The 24,962-nt window shown below is 36.9% G+C and overlaps 4 protein-coding genes across 5 annotated transcripts in view; 1 reads left to right on the top strand and 3 right to left on the bottom strand.

Moving 5' to 3' along the window:
* LOC117567430 (DEAD-box helicase Dbp80) lies at nucleotides 1-2,213 on the bottom strand. The gene is made up of 2 exons (XM_034247428.2): nucleotides 1,543-2,213; nucleotides 1-938 (listed from the first exon to the last, which is right to left on the bottom strand). Exons 1-2 carry the CDS (start codon nucleotides 2,111-2,113, stop codon nucleotides 106-108), a joined length of 1,404 nt encoding a protein of 467 aa, XP_034103319.1. The 5' UTR covers nucleotides 2,114-2,213; the 3' UTR covers nucleotides 1-105.
* A 280-nt stretch (nucleotides 2,214-2,493) lies between these two features.
* Nucleotides 2,494-7,127, top strand: LOC117567428 (uncharacterized). The gene is made up of 4 exons (XM_034247427.2): nucleotides 2,494-2,679; nucleotides 2,870-3,680; nucleotides 4,507-6,503; nucleotides 6,571-7,127. Exons 2-4 carry the CDS (start codon nucleotides 2,949-2,951, stop codon nucleotides 6,641-6,643), a joined length of 2,802 nt encoding a protein of 933 aa, XP_034103318.1. The 5' UTR covers nucleotides 2,494-2,679; nucleotides 2,870-2,948; the 3' UTR covers nucleotides 6,644-7,127.
* Nucleotides 7,128-7,343: 216 nt separating this feature from the next.
* LOC117567431 (uncharacterized) lies at nucleotides 7,344-8,670 on the bottom strand. The gene is made up of 2 exons (XM_034247429.2): nucleotides 8,373-8,670; nucleotides 7,344-8,306 (listed from the first exon to the last, which is right to left on the bottom strand). The coding sequence occupies exons 1-2, from the start codon at nucleotides 8,469-8,471 to the stop codon at nucleotides 7,773-7,775; spliced, it is 633 nt and encodes a 210-aa protein (XP_034103320.1). The 5' UTR covers nucleotides 8,472-8,670; the 3' UTR covers nucleotides 7,344-7,772.
* Nucleotides 8,671-9,648: 978 nt separating this feature from the next.
* LOC117569286 (tyramine/octopamine receptor) overlaps nucleotides 9,649-24,962 on the bottom strand; it is a 42,223-nt gene continuing 26,909 nt past the window's right edge. Inside the window, exons 1-3 of one of the 2 annotated variants that reach the window (XM_034250391.2) lie at nucleotides 23,014-23,419; nucleotides 11,634-13,255; nucleotides 9,649-10,976 (exon numbers count right to left, since the gene is read on the bottom strand). In XM_034250391.2, the coding sequence (XP_034106282.1) occupies nucleotides 10,590-10,976; nucleotides 11,634-13,115 (1,869 nt within the window). In that variant the 5' untranslated portion in view covers nucleotides 13,116-13,255; nucleotides 23,014-23,419 and the 3' untranslated portion in view covers nucleotides 9,649-10,589. Of the gene's footprint in view, nucleotides 10,977-11,633; nucleotides 13,256-23,013; nucleotides 23,420-24,962 lie in introns of those variants that run through there. The other variant, XM_034250392.2, reaches the window with a different exon arrangement.

The raw sequence follows: 24,962 nt of genomic DNA, 5'->3' as shown, positions 1-24,962 counted from the left end.
TCATTCATTATATGTATATTTGCATGGTTCAGAAATAGTTTTATTTCTAGAGAAATTTCAAAAATGTGTTTGCTTAAGGCTAAACTAGGGAATGATTATTATGAATTAGTTTCCAATCTTCTCAATATCATCCGCATTATCGGTATTCAAATAAGATATATCCTTTTGAAAGTGTTTTTCAATGGCACGACATACAGTCATACTCTTGTCACCATCGATTAAATTGATGGCAATGCCAGACTTTCCAAATCGTCCAGTACGCCCGATACGATGCAAGTATGTTTCACAATCGGCATTGCCTCGCAGATCAACAGGCAAATCGAAATTTACAACAATTGTTACTTGTTCGATGTCAATACCACGTGACAACACATTGGTAGTGATGAGGACTTTCTCCTGTCCCGATCTAAAGCGATCCAATACATCCAATCTCTGCTGAACGGTCATGTCACCAGATAGGACAGCCACCGAATGGCCATCTTTAGTCATTTTAACGGCTAGCCAGGTAGCAGTTTTGCGCGTATGGCAAAATATAATTGCCTGGCCAATGCTAATGCAACCGTAAATGTTTTGGATTGCATTATATTTGCCATCCTCGTTTTTGCAATTCACATAATATTGTTTGATATTATCCAGAGATTCTTCCTCGCGCATCAAACGAATTATTGTTGGCTCCGATACAATCAAGCGAGCAAAGTCCATAACCTCTTTATCGTACGTCGCCGAGAAAAACAACATCTGACACTGCGGATTGAGCATTTTGTGAATTCGAATGCATTGATCATGATGTCCTTGTGTTGCAATCATAACATCAGCTTCATCTAACACGAAAACTCGCACTGTTTTCATATCAAAGAGTCGCATTTTAAGACCCCAATCCAGCATCTTTCCAGGTGTTCCAATTAAAATGTGCTCCGTTATCTTTGAGTTGCGATCGACTGTAATTTTTCCAAAAAAAATCTTATTTTAACTAAGCATAACTACTATGCAAAATTGTATTACTTATTTTCTAAAAACCAAAAATAATGGGATTTTTTTTTAATGTAGTTTAATCAATTTTATACGATATCTAACCCAAATTTAAAATTCTCATTATTTAAATTTATTGATGCATTTGAATATTACTTTCATGTTGAGGAAATAATACGTAGATAGAAGGTTTTATTTCATTTAATTTAATTTTGTGCCAAAAGACTGTCATTTTTACCCCAAATTTAAATTTACTAAAATTTATCATTCAACAATATTTATCAATATACAATCATAACATTTCTATAATAAATGTAAGTTATAATGAATACACTTTCCGGTGGTATCCTATGAATAAAACGATTTCGTAATGGACATAAACTACATTATTCAATTACATTGTACAATATAATGTCGACAATTGCACATTTAAGATACCTGATCAGTTAAATTAAAAACAAAAACAAATAGTTTTCTTTTAACTGTACATTTGCAGAGAATCCATCTTTTTTTGTGACAATTGCAGCTTTCGATAAGCTACTGTTAACAGATTAGTCTTATGGAAAAACTTACCTTCTTCTCCACGAACAGCAAATCTGAGCTTAATATCGGGACAAAATTGTCCCATGCGAGCAGCGACTTCGCCGGTTTGTATTGCCAGTTCATATGTCGGCGATAGGCAGAGAACTTGCGGATGATTCAATGCGGTATTTACGCGACTTAACATGGCCAACACAAAGGCAGCCGTTTTACCAGTGCCCGATTGACTTTGTGCAATCATGTTTTGTGGTGGATCTGCAAGAAGAGTTGGCAACGCGGTCTCTTGTATCTTCGACGGCGTATTGAAGCCCATCGCATAGATGCCTTTCAGCAGTTCCGGCTTCAGATGCAATGCCTCAAACGTTTTCACCGAATGCAATGGTGAGTTTGGGTTCTTTTGTTGCACGTCTAATGACAGTTTTGTGTTAACCAATCCCTTGCCCAAGATTTTAATGAGAAGGCTTGTTTCCGCTGGATCTGCGACATCCGGTTCATTGTCCTTGGCAGCAGCAGTTGCAGCTGTCGTCGTTGGAACATCGGAAGTGGCAGTCGTCTTTAACTTGGGCACCTCCTGGTCCTCGGCGATTTTAACCCAATCAGTCATTTCGAATGCGATTCCTTTTTTAAAACTTGCAAAATGCGAATTACACAAAGATGTGTATAGTAATGCCGGACGCAGCTGTTTAATGGTAATCGATAAGACTACAACCGCAATTCATATCGATATAAGTGTTGAACAGCGGAAGACTCTTTTGCTAGTATGCTGGTAATTGGAACAAATTGAAGCATTTTTGTATTAGTGCAAATAAAATAATGTTTGTTTAAAAAGCCAATTATAAAAAAAAAAACATTTTGTTTAATGTAACAGATTTTTTTTATTGTGTATGCATATTGTATTGAGAAAGCACTAATGCTGAGTGTTGTTAATTGCGCGCAGCAATATAATATTTATCGAAGCAACGATTAATAACATCGGACGTGTCGATAATTATGAAAGTATATTGTACAATGTTTTGGCAAAAAAAAGTGGTTATATGTTCTGCGTTCCAAATTGGCAATACAATAATTTACACGTAACGACGCCGAAAGTTTGCAGACTTGCAAGTTTCCAGACACATTGATTTGGGGCATCATTTGAATGCACAGGGCGCAGTAGAGTTTCAGCATTGGGTACGTATTTCTTGTATACACATGTTGAATGCGTATATGTACATATGTGTGTGTGTGTGCGGATCTTCAACTGGCGCGATAACTGCGTGTGAGGCTAAACAAGATTATTGCGCAGTTATATACTGTGTGCATGTGTGTATATGCATATTTGAATGTGTGATCTACAATTACATATCCTTCATGATGACAGGGCAAAACAGCAGCAGCAACAGCCACTCAGCAACATAGTCAGATTAACATCAGCAACAATAACATCAACAACAGCAGCAATGTCCGCGGCGGGAAATGTTGCTGAGCAATCAGAAAATGTGACGCTTTGGCTTAACGAAAAGCTGTCTTTAGCTGAGAATGGCAGAAATAACAACAATAGCAATGGTAATAAAAACAACGTGAGCAATAGCAACAAATACATTGCACCATCGTCAACGGCCTCTCCAAAGATGTGCCCCAGCAGCAGCAACAGCAACAACAGAAGCAACAGCATCACTAATGTAAACAACAATCACAAGGAATTTAATGAGTTGTGCAAAAAAGTGCAAAGTGGCCATAAAATTATGATCATTATGCGTGGCGCGTCTGGAAGTGGCAAATCAACACTGGCTAAATCATTGCTGCAACAAACAGGACTTCTGCAGCAGTATGGAATACAAGATTTTATTTGCAGCAGTGATGATTACTTTAACACACAACGGGGCTATCAATTTAATCCGAATTTCTTGCCCGACGCCCACGAATGGAACCAGCAGCGAGTGGCCCAAAAGGCAGCGACTGGCTGGAGTCCCATTATTGTGGACAACACAAATATGATGATCTGGGAGATGCAACCATATGTCCAAAAGGCTGTGCAACATAACTATATTGTGGAACTCCTCGAACCACAAACCGGTTGGTGCAAGTCAGCCTCGAAGTTGGCTCAAAAAAATACGCATCAGGTGCCTAAGGAGAGTATTCAAAGGATGCTGGAACGCTACGAGAAGGCCAATGTTAACTTACTACTCGGGGTAAGCAATGAAATATATTTGAAATTATTCATTTTAATATAATTTAAATTAATATCAGTTAAATGCCACATTCTTACCGCAATACAGTCTATGCCTTTCTATGTTTGTGTAATCTATATTTAATAAAAATTGTTGATGCAGTTTCCAACTTACAATATTTACAGACCATAGTTCGCGACAAAGTTTCTCAAACATCCATAATTAAATGCAATCCGATAATGGAGATATCAGTCAGCGTTTCTTTATTACAATGTTACAATGTATAGCATGAATTTTAGCCAGTGCTTAACGAAGACACAAACCATTTGTAGCCTACAAAAATTTCACGAAAAAATCGAGTATTCCATACTTTTAAGTTTAATGAAAAATCTATGAATAAATAAAAATAATACACTATCAGTAGTAAAAAATCAGCAAACATTTTCCTTTCCTTTACCGATTATACAATATCACACCTACTTATGTATGTCCAATTTACAAGGTAAATTTTGAATATATAGAGAACCTAAAAGTAATAATGCAAAAGGAATTTTGAAGATAAGCCGGTATTACTTAAAAAAAATTTTTCTACATGAATTGGATTCTCAATATCAATAAAAACTGTATTCGTTAGTTTTTAGTTCAAACAGAAATTGATTAAAAACACTTCAAAATCTCGAATGTGGGACAATATTTAAGCAATCAAGAACACAACAACAGCGATATTATTCAACAAATGGCGTAAATTTGCGTAACGAAATTCAATTATTTTGCATAAGAGTTTAACAGATATACATTGTATACAATACAAATTAAATCTATTTCAAATGTTTATTTCAATTTACAGCTGTTGAAGGAAACCAAATACACAAAGCCATTGCCGCAAATGCGTTTGCAGCCTCCTTTGTCAGCGTTGCCGTCACTCAAACCACAATCGCTGCAGGCCAAAAACTCTGATGCCAATAACGATGCCAAAGGAAATGCAACAACTGCGCCAAAGTTGAATGTTAATGCACAAAACTGGGTGCCATATGAGCAAAATGCGCCTAGTTATTGGGCACAGTTGGATGAGCAGAAAATACAAACACCAATTGGAGGCAATGCATCTTCAGGCTACGCCAGCAGTTTAGCGGATTTATTGCGGGATGAACAAACCGCAGCTGTGGCAGCCACATCTTCTAGCGATGCGATTAACGAGCCATTGCAACGGCACAGTATCAACTGCCCCAACGAGGCGTATGGCTTTGGGCAATTGCGCCAAATGTATCCCAATAAACAGGTTGCCGGCCTGTGGGATTTGTATGTGAAGTGTAATGGCGATTTGGATTGGACGGTTGACATATTGCTGAAGGAAGATGAGCTCAATGGCGGCTCACCTGATTATGATAACGAGGAGCTGAACAACGATGAGTTCCAATGCGCTTGCAATGGAAGCAACAATTTGCCAATGCAAACGGCATCAGTGCCAAATATTTTGACCTCAACCCAATCAAGCAAAAGCATTCCCAAGGCGCAGCGACAACCGCGAGCCAAACGCAATGCTGGGAACAATGCTGGCAACAGCAAGGAATTGCAATTGCACGTGGAGAATTGCTTTGTCCTGGGTGACGAACAATACTCGGAACATACTCGCAAAATACGCGATATACGCAATGGGATTTTAGATCAACCGCTTCCACCTCCACCGCCAGTTGAACAGATATCGGCAGCTGGCGATGACGATGACGACGATGCGGAGGATAATGCGCTCTTGGAACTAACACTGAGTGAAACGATAATCAAAGAGCTCAACACTCACTTCCAAATGGAGGGACAAATGCTGCCCATTGAGCTTGAACTGTTGCCCACCACAGTGTTTATGCCACGTCATGTGGCCAAGCAGATATACATGGTCTATGTGGAGGCTGCGCTCAATCAGCAGGAGGAGCAGCGTCATCAAACGATGCGGGACGATGAGCAGTTTGCACGTCTTCTTAAGAATCCGAAATATGCGGAATGCACTGAATCGCCAGTTAATTTGAATGAGCTGCTGGACATGGAGCTGGCATTGCAAATTTACAACAGCGAACAGCAGGCAGCATCGCAGGCAACGCACCAAAAACCCAACGATATTGCCACCCATCTTACCAAAATGATGCTTTGCGATAAGTTTCCCGAGATACCCAAAGAGACTGTGTTGGAGATATTTGCGGCCAAAGAAAATAATTACGTAAAAACGCTGGAAGTGCTAGATAGCGATTTGAAAAGCAATCGCACTGGCGCCGAACTCTACGAGCAGGCCATACGGGAGAATGAAAAGCTTATTGCCCAGGAGCAGCAGCAGCAGAAACCAGCGATCAATCCTCGTTCGAGTCCACGTGCTGGAGTGAGTAAATCACAATCGCCGCAGCTGCTGCACGAGGAGGCCAAGAGTGCGGCACTGCGCGACTTTGAGGAGACACGCAATCTAGCTGCCCATCACTCCCAGCTGCGAGCCGAGTGTTATCTGAAAGCCAAACAGGCCATACAGCAGGGCAATGGCAGCGTTGCACTCTACTATTCGGAGATTGCTCAGCTGCACAAGAAAAAGAACGATGTATTCAATAATAGAGCAGCCAATTGCATTATGGAGGTGCACAAGCATACGCAAAACAATCCCGATCTCTTGGATCTACATTACCTGCATGCCATGGAGGCGGTTAGCTGTTTGGATCTCTTTCTGGATCGTCACATTACCGTGCTGCGCAACATTCAGCGGGTCTATAAACATTTGTTTATCATTACAGGCCGTGGATTGCACAGCGCAAATGGTGTATCCACAATTAAGAAGAGAGTGAAGGCCAGACTTGCTGAACGAAGATTGCGGTAAGTAGTTTGAGCATTGTACACTCATAATTGAACAGATTATTTACATGTTTAATACATCTTGCAGTTGGTTGGAGGTTAATCCTGGATTGCTGCGTGTCAAAGTCTTTTCGGCGTCGCGACACTCGAATAACTTTTGATCGTTCGTTAATCGCCATTAGTGGCAAAATACAGGGACGGAACCAAACCGAAATCATTTCAGGTTCCAGCTACTTGTAAAAATTATGCGTGGAAAGAAACAAAACACAAAACGCATCAGCATTAAATGAAATATGCGTGTTTTCTATTTTATTTTCATTTACTTTTTTATTTTCGTATTGAATTTCTTACAAAATCAACAAAATATTTGCATTCGTATTATTTTGTGTTCATCAAGACATTCCCCCTCACTTGTTAATTTTGCAGTCCATCCTAATTAACTATTGTTAATGAAAGGTTCAAATAGTTTCCACGGAACGTTTAACATATTAAGCTTAAAATACTGTAGTTGTTTGGTAAGGCAAAAGTATCTTTCAAAAAGAATTATTAGCATTGATCATCTATAATTTTATTTGTGTCGACATTGAATAATTTTAATGTTTATTGGGTGCTCTTTTGAATAATGTCAAGTACTTCCAATGATATTTTTATTTTTTATAAAACTTTATGCATATCGACTTTGTATAATATACAAGCTTTACGAATATGTGTATCATATGTAAGATTTTTAAGTAATATTTCTACTACTAGCTGTAAGTTTGTAATTAGATGAATAAGCCAAATATTAATATAAAGAAATATAGTTTCGTAAGCAAAAATAACTGATGTTTTCATTGCAATCATTTTGAGAGCCTAGAAAGTAAAAGTAGAGCGGATAGATTTTGTTTGGCTGCCTCGCTAATCCAAAGCAGGTGCTTATATCTATATAGTATAATCTTCTGCCGGAACTTCCAGAACTCGATTCAGGTAGCCGCGTCTTTCCGCTGAAACTGAAGCTAGGTACAAATGCAAAAGCAGGCCCGTCATAAAATTGAAAACACAGTTTGAAATGTTTGAAACATGGAAAGACATATGTTTTTACCAATCTACATATACATACATATTTAAATTCAGCATCCGAAACATAAAAATGATATCCTACATACTTTCAAATACACAATGTGTACAGAAGTGCATGCTTCTCATTTATATCTAAGACTTAATGCTACAAAATTCTTTAATCAAGGGGGCAGTCTAAACGAAAATGTCTTTTATGGCTTTGGTTCTACTTATTATTAAGGAAAATGGTAACTAGGTAAGTTCATTGGGTTTTTCCTTGCTGGGTGACTTATTCTCCTTGCCGCCATTGGCCAGACGATTCATGGCCACCAATTCCATCAGATTTACGCGACTTCTTTTCGGTGTACTACGATTTGCCGAGCCGGAATTGCCACTTTTGTTGAGTGTCTCACGTGGTGGCGTCTGTAGGAAAACGCCCTCGAAGATGGTCTCCAAACTGTTGGCACGGGTAATGCTAGCTATGGACTCATTGCCGGCCGCATTTTCGTTGGGTGCACTGATTTGTGCATTAATTTCATGCAAGGCAACGAAGTCTGGATTGTTTTGACGGCCAGGGCTACTCTGTTCTTGCTGTCCATTCTCAGCCTTGGGAGTTGCTTCAATGTCCGATAAGTTGAGGTCGTCGATGGGCGACGGTGTGCGTCCATGTGGGGAGAAGGCTCTAATCTCAAAGGCTGGCAACTCATCACAGTCCGTAGGTTCATCGTGATCACGTTCAAAGGCCAAGGATAAATCACTTTCGCTCTCGAGCGATGACAACGAGCACTGCAGGCGAAAGGAGCTGTTTAGCTGCAGCTCAATGCTGCACATCTTTAGTGAAGTATTATTTACCGCATCCAAGTCCGCAGTTGTTACTGTTGCTGCTCTCTCCATGTTGTTGTCCTTCAGGTTTGCAGGTCTCAGATTCAATGCCGCGAAATCGTCAAGCATTACAAATATATGTTCGTTTATGCCTGCGCCGCCTTTCGTCTGGCTGCCTTCTTTTATGTTATTGTCGCGAATTCGAAGAAAAGTGTTATTGCAGGTAGCGAAACGCAGAAACGAGCACGCGTTTCAGAATTATTGCCGCACCGGTCGGCTGGTAAACAAATTCATAAATTGTTGCGTTTGGAAATCAGCGTGACCGGAACTCTAATATTTGAAATATACTGTTTAACCCCTCAAAAATATACCATATTCGCAACAACTGGTCTGCTTCTGGTTGTAGTAAGGCGCAACTTATAGAATAGTTTTTGATTTTATATATCTGTATTTGTTGGTTTCGAATGGCATACGAATCTGCGAATGAAAGAACAGAGAGAAACGAAGTTTTTGAAAATTCAAAAGCGGGACACAATATACCAAAAAGATACTAACCAAAGATGGTTACACTGAAGCGCGTTTTTATCGATAAGTGCAAACTCAATTCATTGACTGTGTGGCCACAGCAAACTATGCTGTAATTGACTGTTGTACAGCACTAAATTATTTTTGTCAGTTGAATTTGAATACCAATTTTAATTAAATTATCAATATATGTCATTTAATTAAAAAGTGCATAAAGCAATTCGCATTTTTCCTTGTTTTGGAAAAATTAGTGACCAAAAGAAAAAAATAATTTATTATCAAGGAAACAAAGATATTTAATTAACTTAGTTTTCGTAACTTTTATTCGATTCTGTCTTTTGGTTTGTGTTTGTTTTGCATTTGCTAATTAAACAATTTAATTAGTGAAGTTATCGTACACCGTTGAAATTCATAAATTACAGATGTACTGTTTGAGTTTATCCATATTCATACATTGATTTATAGCTTTTATTTCTGCAAGTATATTGCAATTTTGCATAGTGTAACATTTAATTTTTTGTTTTTTTTTTTTTTCAATTCAATTTATTACCAAGTATTTAAGCTTTTAGCTGCGCTTTTTCACACTCAACACATTTTGTTGCGTTTGTCATACAAAACAATTAATATTAATAATTAAATTATTTAACAAATATTTAAAGCGTATTTCAAAGTATACATACATACATACATATAATACATACATACATAATCAATAGGTTTATGTTATTTTGTTGTCCTAAATTTAAATACAATTAATTAAAGTAATGCCTATAAGAAAACAGTTTTTGTTTAGTTTTGTTTGTTTTGTTTTGGAAGTATCTCTCTTAGTTGAGCGCGCAGATTTTACTATATTGTTTTCGATAATATATATTAATATATTGGCCTATATATATGCTTGTTTATGCGTTGAAGAGTGAAACATGAAACAGTTTGCAACAATAGTGTGCCTAAACATTTAATTAAATTCAATTGGGTTTCCCATTTATCTTATACGAGTACGTTATTACATGTCAATTCTTCTTTTTTTTGTTTGGATGTTTGTTTGTATAATTTTGATGGTTTTTGTTTTTTGTTATTTAGTAGCTTTTTCTGTTTTCCTATATTAATTTGAAAAGAGCAAGCCCACATTAAAGCTGACCTTGAGGTCTGCCTTTCCCTCCCATCGGTTGAACGCTTTTTACGAGTATATATAGTGTATATATAACAGCTAAGAGCGTCCAGACATGTCCTTTGAAATGGCTCTTTCTAAGCATTTTGAAACACCCAAAAAAAGTGAAAAGTGAAACTAAGATTGAGTCACCCGACAAATGAATTCTTTTTTAGTGAAAGTCAAAATAAAAGTTAGTTATTCATAATCATGAAATTTACTAGTAAGTAATTTATTATAGACTAATAAAAAATTGCTCGCCTTCTAATTAATATATAAAAATTTACATTTATTGTATATTGTATGTTTTTTGAGTTTGGTTTTTTTTTTGTAATGAACATTCGAGATCTTTGTACAAATGAGTGAAACCATATTGAAATGTTTCTTTCCCTCTGCCGATGCAACATCAGCTGAAAAAAGCAGTGTACAGCACCACTTTTTTCAGGTGTTTCATGAAATACTACACTATATTTATATATCTTTCTTGACTATATACTTCATATGTCTCTTTGGCACAAACTTTGAGTAAGGCTCTCTCTTTCGCATCTGTGTTGAACTCTGCTGAAATCATCATATCACTTCATGCCCAATAGTCTTTTAAATGCGCGTCTATAATCCAAATTGAATATCGTATAAATAACCGGATTTAGACCCGAATTAATATATCCCAACCAGGTGATAAAATTCTTAAACTTGTCGGATGGACAGCAGCTCTGGCAAAATGGCAAAATCACGTACATGAGAAAAAATGGCAGCCAGCAGATAACAAATACACCCATTATGATGCCCAAAGTTCGAGCTGCTCTTCGCTCCTTGGACAGCGAGATCTTTTGCTTCTCCTCGATAAATTGATTCACGGTGCTCGGTTTCTTTTGCAGCGATGTTGCCGACGTGGGGCCAGTCGATGACTGTGGCGGTGTTAGTTTCAACGATGTCTGCTCCTCGGCTTGTGTCACACAAACCTGCAAAAAGTAAAATGCAATTTTGGAATTAAACTATTTAAATTAAAATTCAGTGTCGAGATATGCATCTGCAACTAATTACTTATCCAATACCATTGCATATGTATATATTATATGTTAATCACAAAATATAGTTTATTTGCCAATATGACTTTTAACTTAAATGCATTGCATATAAATGCACTTTTCGGACAAAGCAGAATATTCAGTTAATTGCACACCTGTTTAATGGACATTTTTATCTAGTTAACAAAATTATTAATCGATTGCAATATAAATATGTATGAAACTTATTTGTTCAATTAAGATGTTGACTTAACTTTTAAACATAATTTGCTCTAAATTATATGTAACTTAAATGCATTACATATAATTGCATTTTTGAGGCATCTCATTTGATGTTTTGCCTGAACATTTTTTATTTAAATGCACAATGCACCTCATATCTGATTAACAAATATACTGATTATATGCATAACTCTTAAGTCGCATTAAGTAAGGAACAAACATTGTGTGCAGATTGGGACTCTAAAATGTTTAAACACAAACAATTTTCGACTTCGTTTACAAATGCCAAACAATTGATGGACATATGTTTGCAATTTTAAATTAATTTAAATTAAAAGTTGTTTAACGCTGTAAATAAATCAAACTTACCTGTATACAACCTTTGGGATCACTGCCGCTTTCAGTGCTGATCTCTGCGTCGGATTTGACGGCAGTGTTGTTGCTGCTGTTGCCGCCTTGGGGCAGCAGCTGTTGCTCACCATGTGGCTCACAGGCCGACGACGAGGACTGCGATCTGCGGCCCGAGCGCGCCTTGCCGTGCTTAATCGAATCCTTGATCTTGGCGCGTCGTGACTTTTTCACCAGGACAACAACATGTTGTTGCTGCGACTGCGTCTGCTGTTGCTGCTGTTGCTCATTGTTGGGCTCCTGCTGTGCATGTGTCTCGCTGCTGATGCTCTCCTGATCGTTTTGTATCATGGGCGTGGCAAAGTTGGCACGATCCCGACCACAACACAGCCAGCTGGCGCAAAGACTGCTCAGAGCACGTGCCTTGGAGCTAGTTGAACTATTGCCGGCAGGAACATTGCTGGCATTGATCGTCTCCACCTCGGTGGTCTTCAGGGCAATCGTATTCATTTTGTTGGCCTTGGCACGTTCCCTTAAACGACGTCTCGTGGCCACAAATATCTCAATGTACACAATGGTCATAATGATCAGCGGTATAAAGAACGAGCCCAGCGACGAATAAATGACGTAGCCACGCTGTGAGGTAAGCTCACATGGCGTGGCGCTGGTGAACTCATCGGGCCAATCATTCCAGCCAATCAATGGCGGACTGCTGATGAGCAGCGACAGCAACCAGACGCCGGAAATCAAGAGCAGCACCCGTCCCACTGTTCGCTTCTGAGCATAGTTAATGGGATCCGTGATGGCCCAATAGCGATCCAATGCAATGGCGCACAAATTCAAGATGGATGAAGTGCAGCAAAGCACATCACAGGTGAGCCACAGCTTGCACAAATGTATGCCAAACTCCCAGCGACCCAGTATCGAGTAGGCCACATTAAATGGCAAGACCAGCAGGGCAACAGTTAGATCGGCCACCGCCAGCGAGACGATGAAAAAGTTTTGCACAATACGCAAGGGTTTGTAGGTGAAGACGCTCAATATCACAAGAATGTTGCCAATTATGGTCAGCACTATGATGATGGACAGCACCAGGGCTGTGAGCAGCGCCTCCCATTCGGGCACAGCCAGTTGTAATCCCAAAATGCTGCCCTGGAACTCTTCCATTGCTGTGGCGCCGCATTCTTGCGTTGACTCGACAATTGTGGCTGCCGTTGTTGTTGCTGTTGTCGTTGATGTTGTTAGGCTGTCGACCAGCGAACCCGATAAATTGGCTGCCAGTGCGGCAGCAACTGTTGTCGTTGCTGTTGCTGTTGTCGATGTTGCTGCTGTCTCCACAGATGCTGCTTCTGCTGCACTGCGTCCGTTGCCTGTTGCGGCAGCTGCCCTTGCTGCCACTGTGGATGCCTCGGGCGGACTGTTGACGGCAGCGGCTGCTGTCAACGCTGCCGCGGCCACCGTTGTGGTGACATTTATAAACAAGATTTGATCTGCCGATGGCATTTTGACATCCTGCCAGCAGTGTTCTTCTCACTCTCTCTCTCTCTCTCTCTATCTATCTCTTTCGTTCCTTATGCCAGCTGGAGCATGCGTTCGTTCTATGTCGCCTTTTTTGCTCTTATTTTTCGGGTTTTGGTTGGGAACTGCAATGAAAAGTTGTAAAGAAAATTGCGTGTGAAAAAACTGATTTAATTTTTGCGATAATTCCAAAGAGCCAAAAATTACGAATCTGCTTTTCAACTACGATTTTAATACATTAAGAGCTTCAGCTTAAAATTTCTTTAAAGCATATACATTTTTTTTATTTCATTCATTCTTCATTCATTTCATTCTTTTTAAGTTCCCATTTGTTTTTTAATGATTTCATTAATACTTTCTGCTCAAATATCAATTCTTTAAAGACCTTTACTATATAATAATATTTTTAGATAGATTGTATATAAATAATGATTATCAATATTAAATTCTAACTTAAAATGCTTAGCGTGAGCCATGAATTATTTTTATAATTTATATTCTATGAATAATTATTTTATATGCATTCATAATTCATTCTATTCATATTAAAATTTGTGTCGGTTTTCTATGAATATTAATTGATTTCTATCACTTTAAATTTTAAAATAAATTATTATTAGAATAAATTTAAAAATTATATAATTTATTTGTTTGACAACTTTTTATTGTGATTCTTATATTTACTATTCATCTTATTGCACCCGCAATTAATTTTGCTTAATTTTTGTCAAGAAATTAATGAAATATTAATTTCGTTCTCTGTTTATCGCTTTGGATCTTAAAGCAGTCCCGTTACATACATACGTAAGTACTTTGTATGTAGCAATTTTTGTTTAGCCTTAAAGCAAATAGTTTAACTTAATACTGGCATATTTGACTTGCTTGATTTGTATCGATTGTTTGACATTTGTATGCAAAATCGAAAAGTTCGATTCGAAGAAGAAAGTTGAGCTCAAGTTTTCCATCAAAGCCAATTGCCAATGTCAAACAAGGCAATCAAACTGATGTCAGATACAAATTATTTATAAGATCCTCTGTAAACATGCAAAATGCGAGGGAGACACACAAAAATAAAGTGCCAGAGCATCTATGAAATGGATAAGACATTTGACAAAGTGTCCAAAAGCTAAGCAACGAGCACATAACAAAAAAAGGTCAAGTAGTATTTTGTATTCTAGCATTCGCAAGCAGCAAACAATTCTGTAAGAAGGGTCATGTCACAATGCCATTAACAATTTCGCTGGCAGTTTTTAGCTATATAAAATAAGAGTAAGCTAGCTAATTACGAATGTCACATAATGTTAAATGACAGCTGTAAAATAATACAGCAAGTTCCATGTAATCCTTCGACAATACTGTACAATAATAAAAAGCCAGTCTCAATGGTATCGAGTACACAAGATTCTCATTAAACTTACCGAATATTATTTAATTGTTGATTTAGGGCAGTACCATGTTAGCTTACAAATTAAAAAGAGATCTGGGAGATAGTTTTCCAGCCGCAAAAATTGGCCAGTTGTATTTTAGAAAACAACAGATTTTTCAGAAAACTAAACCAAAACAATAATCTTCTTTTAATAGCAAAGAACTTTTCAAACTCTTTGCTAATGACAGCAAGACCCCAAAACACAAACTCAAGCGTCTAAATATGTGAATGTATGTAAGTTTATGTAAGAGTGTGTTTGTGAGTGTGGCATATCATACACAGCCAGCAGCAAGGACATCTTTGAAAACTTTTCAAAATTCATTCACGCTTGTATAGGCAGCATTTACAAAGCAAAGACTAAACAACTAAAGCTGCTCAATTCCAGATATGCAAACACATGGCTATATTTTTTTGTACTCTTCTTTAAATAAATATCATCACGCTTAAGGCCGTGTAATTAGCTTATCACTCGGAGTCATTTATTTGATCAGCAAACGGTCAATCTAATTTTGCACAGTGCCAAACTTTATTGCTGAAAAAGTAACTGCAAAACTTTGCCCATATTTGTAATGCACCCAAAAATGCAACTGCCATAAAAATACATACAAAAAAACGCACACTAAAAGCTTTGCCTTGCAGACAGGAATCAAAAACTGAGCTGCAGGTGCATTAGCAGTAAAAATCTCTACAGTCAAAGCAAAAATAAAAAAATGAGGGAAAAATGGGGGCAAACTGAAGCCAGGGGCGAGGCAAACAATTTTTTGGCCTGAATGAAAATGTTTTTGCTGAAGTTGTTTTTTTTTGGGCGGCGCGTAGTTTATGAGCGGGTTATTTTGATTAATGTTCTCTTGCTGCGAATCCTGCAGCCGACTGTGTGGCATGAAGAAGTAAACTACGACTGCAGTTGGCATCAGCCAGCAAGAGGCAAGAAGCAAAAGGCTAAACGGATATATGTGTCAAGCGCTGAAAGCTCCAAAAATACGGCGCAACAATTATGTGAAATTTATAGACTACGCCAAGATTAAGTTGCTTGGAAGGCACTAAAGACATTTGACTTCTTCATCAGCGACCAAATGATTTTCATTTGTGTATAATGAAATTTACATTTTTATAATTTATAATTGCTTTAATTAAATTTACTACAAGTTGATTTTGTTATATAATTCACATTAGTCTTCAATTGAAGTGAAACGAGATAATGCATGAGTAATTATAACGCAGTCATGAGTAAAATTCCGTAAAAAAATAAGAGGAAATCTGAGTTATGCTTAAATCAAAGAGAAAACTTTTTAATGATTTTGTTTGCCTTTGTTATGTCTGTGTGATGTTTGCGTAAAGATGCCGCCAACAAAATATTAAAGCGAATTTTTCGCTTTGCTTTTAATGAGGCGAATCATAAAGCGTAAATTGTTGGTCAATATTTACGACTACCATTGAAGAAAAAAAAATTACCTGACAACCAGGAAAAAACAAGAAGTTCAACAGTCGATGGCAATTAGCAGAAATTGCTAAGATATTTCTCTTTTGTTCAACAATATTTGCATAATATATGTATGGCGTATTTTGTTGTGGCTTTTGTGGCCTATTTTTAGCAGATAAAGTGGCCTATAAATAAAAGTTCAATTTGCGCCAGCAACGCTTCAACTTGGGCATACTTAATGTAAGTTAAGCACAAAATGAATTAAAGAGGAGACATCTCAGACACACAGAAAAAGACAATTAAATAAATGAAAACAAGAATATGTGAATACTTTGCTTAAGTTAGTATTGAACATGATTTATGTTTGACAGCAGAAGATAATTTGTGGTTCTTTTAGGTTTCGTAATGTCATCAAAGTTGAACAGCATCACGTTCACTTGCAATACTGTAACCGTTGCGATTAAACTTCAATTCCCAACCTGGCCGTATTAACACACCAGTCTCATTCTGTTCATTTCTAATCACCCGACGCGCTGCAACCATTGTCCTCATCACACAGCAGCAACAGAAACAGTTTTGCTTATTCCGAGTATTGCTGCTAAAAGCCATGCTCTTGCTGGTCTGGTAAATGGTATTTCGACCTGTTTTCAATAACGTCGAGTCCGGTGAAATGAAAATGTGGAAAAAGCCTCAACCGTATCTGTGCACAGTGCACACACAAAATAGACACAGATGACACAGTCATAGAGGGACCGACCTGCAATTCCACAATACTCTCGCTTTCGCTCTATCTCTCTCTCTCTCTTTCTCTGTTCAGGTGACTAGTGAACCATTCAGATATTCATTCATGGCTTAGAATGCCAAATCCATTCACTTTAGTTCTCGTTCTCGTTCAGTTTTTGGGGCTTTTGGCCACATTCATATTGCGTGCAAATTTTTAGGCTTTCATTGCGCGGCTTTTTGGTTACAATTTTGCAACAACGGAAAAATCTCATTTGCCAGTTCCATTTGCATTTCGGTTGTGTAAAGATTTTTCAAATATTTAAGTGCAAATTTGATGCCTTCTTTGAAATCTACATGTAGATACCCAAATCGATTTGTCTGCAACCATTTGTTTGTTGCTTCTTTTTTGAAAGTTTTTTGTAGCTTCGATTTTCGATTTTCGATTTTCGTGTAACACTCTGATGCAAGCTTAATGTACAATAAAGTACTCCAATACATCAGACAGACAGTTGCAAATTTGTTTACCTTAATGCATGTGTGTGTGTGTGTGTGTGAATTTGTAGAGCAGTGTATCTGTTTACCAACGTGTCTCGTCTTTGAATCCGATTTTTAGAGAGAACTAGACGAAAAGTGTGTCTTGCATTGCCACGTGTAAAATTCACCTTTCTGCAACTTTTATCAATGACGCATTGAAATGTCAGCAGAGTGGCAATTGCCAGACCATTTCCTAAATGGAAATTTTGGGTCAAATCACTTTCCGTTCATGCTGACAGCGACCGTTGCAGAAAATAAAAGAAATTTTTGTATTCGTACGAATTAAAATATAGCAATATTTTAAATATGCAATTTTTTATTGTTTTTTCTTTAAATGCGAATTTTACAATTCAATTGGTAATAAACATAAGCTAAAAGTAACAATCCAAGGAATTTATTTAGAGAATAATATAAAATGTACTAAAGAATATATTTAGATTTGCAAGTCCTATAAATAGGTATAATAAAAAATATATAAATTTGTTGATACCTGATTTGTTTTTTCTACTTTTTTAATCAATTAAAGAAAAAATACTTAAAGACTTTATTTCAAAATCAAAATAAGTAGAATGTTGTATATAGACATTATAAATCAGGAAAAGTAATTCCAATAATAATCAGTAAATTAATTCAAAAATGCAGAAAGTATTGAAGTCATTGAAACCACACATGAATTTTTACCAGAAGCGCTTTAATTTTCATTTACGAATGAATAAATAAGTTAATTATGAGACGCATGTTTATGATGAGTAATCACAGCAAATCAAGTGTCAAATTGGGAATGCGGGATCAATGCCTATCCAGTTGCTGACACATTTGCCCTTTTAGCTTATGCCAATCATACATAAATCTTCGACATTTTCTATATGTCAGCAATTTGCATGTTGCAGCTCTGGAGATGGGAGATGGAGAACTGCCCGTTAATGCGGGCTCTGCATTTTAAAAATTGATGCATTCTTGTGCACCATCGCAGCACTGACTGACAAGACAAAGAGAGACAGAAACGCAGAGCAAAAGAGAGGGGAGAGATGGACAGTTAGTCCTCGTTTGCAGGACAGAGACGTGCGTACCTGACACATTGACGATGACTACGAGGGAGAAGCGAGAAGCGAGCAACGAGGGATAAACATGAAAATCATCGGTAAGGCAAACCAGCCATGTAAACTGCCAACTAATGTGAATGCACACGTGTGGGTACCTCTGTATGTGTGTGTGTGTGTGTGTATAACACACACAACGAATCCACACAGATACGCCCACAACTGTCAGTCAAAAATTGCACTCGAATGCACATTTTGTGCGATTGTAATATGCATTTTATATTGGTCTCAGCATATCGAACATTGTTCCATGGCCTCAGGCGAAATCTGTTTGGCAAGAATGTGTGTGCAAGTATTTGGCTTAAAAGTCTGAAAGTTGCCATTTTGGCAGGCTCCCAATTTAATTGCGTCCGACTTTTCAAACAACATTTCCAAGTGCATTGTGAGAGCTGCTCTTAAGCTTATAACTAATATTATTATATGCTTGAGAGTTTTTGCATGAAAAGAATAACGTGCTTAGCAAATTTGAAATTGAAAAATTTCTTAAAAATTTGTGTGTATACAACTTTCAGTAACAAATTTAAAATTTAATACAATTTGATAACTTTCGACTCAGCCTTTAACTTAATAAATACAAATTATAAATAATTCAATTACATTTTATTTATCGTTATTTTAACTTTTAGTGCAAAAAAAGGTTTTAAGGCATGCGGATGTTTATTAAAATTTGAAATTAAAAATTATTATTGCCAAAAAATATATTCGTATTTAAAGCATTTTTATTTCTCTTGTCTATAAGTAAAATAATTTTAATGTTATTTCTTTAATGTTTTTAATGAAACCAATTAATTTTAAAGCATAAGATTTTTTATTGAAATTATAACATATAAATATATTTATAACTATATAGATATATTTATTTATTTATCTTGACTCAAAGTAGAATAATTTTAATGTGTTCGTTAATGTGTTTTGTGAATTTTTTACGTTTGCTTAACATATTTCATGTTTTTATTATCGTGTCAGCATCTTTTTGCTACACGCATAGTTTTATTATTGGTTTTTTATTCATTATGAAGAAATTGCCTTGTGGGATTTGTGCTCGGTTGGCGTGGCCCACTGTGTCATCCACACACTTCTTATCAATTTATTTTGCTGTTGTTGTCGGATGCCGTCATAAGCAAATTTTCTATGCGACATCACATATAAACAGTATTCCGTTGCTTCCCTTGGCAGTTGTGTGTGTACGTGTGTGTGCAACTCTGCGTATGCGCAATATATGTACATAATTGCATATCCTGGATGGGACAGCATTTTTACGTTTTTTGTTGTTGTAGAAGCAAGTATAAAGTTTAAATTGTTGTTTGATTTTGTGGCTGCAGCAAGTTGTGGCAATGATGCAGCTAAAATGAGCTGTTCGCTGGCTAATGTGGCGTATGCGTAATTTGCCAATTTGGCTAATTTGATGGCACCTTTCTTCTGCTTCATTCTCACGCCAATCAATTTACTTGCATACCAAATAATTAATTAAAAAACACGTGAGCTTAAAGCAACCACTTAGTATTTGCATATGAATTCCATGCGATTTTTCCAGTATTTATTTTAACTACCCGTGGAGCAGCAGCAGCGGCAACGGCAGCGGCACTCACAGTGGGTGGTTGTTTCAACAAAATCAATTTGCCAGAAACTAATTAATGGTTGCGTATGCATGCTAGGATTTCCCGTAAAATTGCTAAAAGCCAAAGCAGAGTAATTCAACAACTTAATATCCAATGTTGGCATTGGCATTCGAGATGCTCAACATGTGCAATTATTATTCGGTCGGTCTTTTGATTGTTTTGGCAATTGAACTTTTACTCTTTGCCAAAACTGAAACTGCCTCATGTCTATTTGATGTTTGTTTGTTAGTTTGTTTGGCTTTGCATTGATTTGATTTGATTTGATTTGATTGATTTGCTTTTTTCTGTTCACTTAACTCTCAACTCACGCCACGTCCAATGCTCGACTCGCCTCGACTCGCATCTCTGCCATTTGGCACTTTGACTCTTTTGTTTCAGTCACACAAACAATAAAAAAAAACAGAAAAACGTTTGTGAAAACAAATCAGAGAAGGTCGATCGACAGTGTGTTCCTCTATTTCTCTCTCTCTTTTTTCTTTTTTTTTATCATGGGTGGAATTTCCACTGTGAAAAGTTTTTAAATTGCTATGCAACTGTATTTCGCAATTGTTTGCTGAATGGTCATCGAATTCTCAATTGGTCTGCGGGATTGCGTGAAACGTTTTTGTGCGCTTCTATTTACCAACTAGCTGAATAATAAATATAATCATTTTGCAGTAGACCAATCATTTATGATGAACTTTTTTAAAACAAATATGACGAGTCGACATGAGTATGTACAAATTTTGTTTAACTTGGCTCAAGTATTTTTGCAGTAGGGGTAAATTTATTTAATGGAAATCTATTAAAGTCTATTATAGAATGTAATTGCATAATAAGAGATTCACTTAATTTGCCGAGTATTTATTAAATTTTGAAGTTTTTTCGGTACACGAAGTTATAAATACACAGCCTTCAATAAAATTATTTGAATTTGTGTAGTCTTTCTCACATAACAATGGCATTTAGGATATAAGAGCAAACTTTTTAGAAAATGTTTCTTCGTTTATCCTTTTTATTTTTAAATATATTGTAAAACCTGTAAATTAATATAGCATGAAAGAATTACAAAAAAAAGGTATAATATTTTGATTGTTATTATATGACTTTTTGCAAACAAACTTCTAAGAAAAGGTTTTTCGCTTAATCCTTTTAATTTTTAAGTATAAAGTAAGCCCTGTAAATTAATACAGCATAAAAGAATTGAAGAAAAGAAGAAGTTTCGCAATATGCATTTTTTGTTTGTGCTTCATTTCTTTGTTTCATTAAAGAGCTTTCCTTTAAGCTTTGTCACATTGCTTTATTGATCGATTCGAAGTTCTTGCGGAACTTCAATTAACTTATAAAGTGCTGCTCAATCAGCCCATTTGTATTGCATTTGCCGCAATCTAATTAAACATTTCCATACAAAACAATGGCCAATTATCCAGGCCAGATAGCCAGACATGCGTTACGTTGGTTTGAGATTAGTGTGCTAGAGAGAGGGAGAACCTTTTATGTTCAATTTAGTTGGCTAGGAAATGTAATAAGCATTGTTATGGCCAAAGTTCGATGATGAAATTGATGGCCTGTTTCACTGTGTGACTGACTGTCTGAGTTGTGTTGTCGTACGTGTTGAGAGGTTTGAGTTTGATTGAAAAGGCATTGCTTTGACCCCGGTAATAAAAACTAAAAGGGCAATACAATCCAAGTCGAGTCCATTCCAGGCAGTCAGTCAGCCAGTCAGTCAGTGCAATGTAATACGGTAGAGAGTATTGCTTACTGACAAAGTTGTTGGCCAGTCTGGCGCCCAAGTGTTAGTTAGGATTGCAATTGCCAAACAGACGGCGCCCATCCATAAAAGCACAATAAACTCGAGCTGTTTATAGGAGCTTTCTTCGATTGTGTGTTTAGTCGATTATATGTTTATTTTGATTGTAACAAATCGAGCATAAAAAGCCAACCAAATTAACGTTCCACTTGCAACTCTTCAACTTCTCTATATATAGATATTCTTTCTGTCCTTAGCCAAATCAAATGCAATTCGTGCTAGCTAGAGGCGTAAATTCGCTTTAAATTCATTGCATGCCATTGCAGTCCTTTGGCTGATGTTGCTCATCAATATGAGAAGCCAACAGCAGACAGCCGACTGTCGACTCTAGAGCAGCAGCAGCAATAGAGTACAGACTACAGACTACAGACTGTGGATAGCTTTGACACTGAGCAGATTTGTCAGCTCGACAATTCCCCAAACGATAGTCGAGCTAAGCAAACTGAATGTGGAACTGGAGCTGGAGTTGGGACTGTTGTATCAGCTGCAGCAGAGATACTTTGCCCAGTACGTGATGCCTCAGCTTTTGGGGTAAAATTTACTTGCTCGCATTTATTACATGCTATTTCGTTGGCACTACAGTGAATATTTGCGGCCAAGATATTGCCACAAAATAATGTAGTAGACTTTTGCAAATGAGGAATAATAAAAGAAATATACGAGTTTGACCTAAATTTGCGGTTATTGCAATTACACTAGTAATTTGCTAATTAAGTGGTTTGCAAATGGATTATTGAAATAGGAATTAGTTTCTCTATTTCTTTACTCTCTCTCTCTCTCTCTCGCTATCTCTGTTTTCCTCTTCAAACTAAGCAATCCAATATGTCTCTTGTTGACCTTCACCCCCCACAACTGCTAATATATCTTTCGATCCATCTGACAGCTGTCACAATTGATTGCCTTAACGTATTAGTTTTAGTTATTGCGCTTGGCAACTGTCAATACTATCTAACAATTGATTAAGTGCTAAAACCGAATCTCAAATTAGCAAACTAAATCTAAAACTAACTAGTGAATATTTTGTCCATCCATAGATACGACAAGAATTAATTTTGATAAATATGAATACGAGTTTCGTTTCGCAGAATTTTACTTTCGATTTGGCATTCTGAGCGCTACCCGCACTCTGATCGATTTTGGCATTTATCTAGACTATTTTTACAGCCATATTTTCTACTTTCGCTGTGGCCATCATCATGTGGCATATATAAATCATATTTGGCAGCCACTTGACGCGTGAGAAATGCGCAGTCAGCAGCTCCGTGTACTCACCATTAGCACTTGGTCCGGATATATTCAGCGAGTTGTTGTTTGATTTGGTTTCGCTTCGAGTTTCGTTCCCTGTTTAGTTACAGCTATTTTTTGTGTGCAGCTGCACACTGAGTTGAATTAGCATATAACACCATATAACATATAGCATAAAGACGTACAATCCTCACACAAATCACTGGAAATACTTTGTTATCTACTAGCAGAAAACCAAGCAATTTGTATGCATCAAATGCAAACAACGAGTAAATATATTACACAATCATTGCCACACCAATTGTTGTTTATTGTCCTCAGCCAAAGAACTCTTTTTTTTATGTGCATGCCAAATGCATTGCTATGCACAATGTGTAGCGCGTTTCTTTTTATTATATATTATTTAGTATTATTTAATGCGGCGGGGTTACACGTTATTTTCTTGGTATAGATTAGATTTGGATTCAACCGCGCGCGGCAGCTGCTGTGATGTCGCACTTGTCCCGGATACGTATTCAGCTGCCGTGTGCTGAACAGACTGTTAAGACAATTCACAGAGGGCACAGCCCAATTCGTTTTTTGTTTTTCAATTGCAAAACAAGTGCGAGTACTCGACATGGTCGACTTTTCGATGCGCTATAATTTCATTGCAGATACATATTTCCAACTTTCTTCCAAATTCCTTTACGAAAATTTCCTTAATAATCTTCGAAAAATATGCTAAAATTTTATTTTCTTCACTCAGTTTTAATAACATCATATCACTTTACTGTTGTTTACCAAATCCCATAAATTGAAGCAATAATATGCGCTCTTGTTGTACTAGTTATTAACGGATTATGTAAACAATATAATGAGTTTGTAAATTAATGTTTCCATTATTAACTTTTCAAGCAAATTGAGCATGCCCGATGGACGAATACCGTAATATGCTTATACAACTGCATTGCTTGACCTTTAAGGTAAATAAAGTCAAGAAGCTTCCGTTAAAAATGCTGATACTAAATTTTGTTATGAAGTTTTTCCTTATTATCTGTTGTTTATCTTGATAAAGCACTTTTACTGCGGTTGCTGCTTATCTGATCTGTCTACACACTGCTTGCGCAGGCATTTGAATAAATGCAAGCAGCGCACTGCTTATCAATTTCCGGTCAGATCAAATAGTGCACTGCTTGCAGGCATATGCAAACATAAACAAGCAGTTCGTAATGCTTTATTAATATCATAAAAAATTTTAGAGCTGTCATTCAATCTACCCTATTTATAATTAATGTAAAGGGTATTAAAGATCTGTGTATGGCCATTCAAATTACTGGCGCAACGTGTAGGCGATGCATGGCCCATTCATAGAAATGCTACACGCGTGTATCCCAAACAGTAGCAGAGCCATAAATACGTTCAAAAATATTTTTCGTGTGATTTTCACTTGTTTGTCCATTGATCGACGGAGCGGGGGCAATTCTAGCTGATACAAGTGCGAGTAGTTGCTTATATTGCAGTACATCTGTGTGTACTACAAACAACTGTCTGTCTGTATATTTAGCGCAATGTTTTCTCTGCTTTTCAGTTGTTTAAATGGGCCGGCTGCTTTTATTTTCTGTTTTTTTTTTGTGTATTTTGTTTTTTTATGCTGAGAATCCAAAGAAAAAAAATGAAGAAAATTAAATGAGAAAAAAGGAACAAAAAAATCCATAAATAACTACTTCGATTTTTAGCAATAAGTTCTCTTCGACATTTGGGCGGTGTCGACAACTTTATGAGCTACGCAGTGCATGTTTTTGAATTAGCGCGTTTTCTGTGTAGCTAAAAAGGGAACGGAGGGAAAAAGGGAGATGGGGTATGGGGTGCTATTGCCTCAAGTACTTGGGGTCCAATCATCAAGTTTCTACTTTGCCAGCCAGCATTTTCCTTCGATTTTTGATGAATTCGACAAATATTGACAATGTGCGTGCCAAATACAAAATAAATCATAGCCG

Source organism: Drosophila albomicans, chromosome 3, assembly GCF_009650485.2.
Source record: "Drosophila albomicans strain 15112-1751.03 chromosome 3, ASM965048v2, whole genome shotgun sequence".
Lineage (NCBI taxonomy): Eukaryota > Metazoa > Arthropoda > Insecta > Diptera > Drosophilidae > Drosophila > Drosophila albomicans.
The sequence above is the reverse complement of the archived record's forward strand: the minus strand, read 5'-3'. Positions and strand labels throughout refer to the sequence as shown.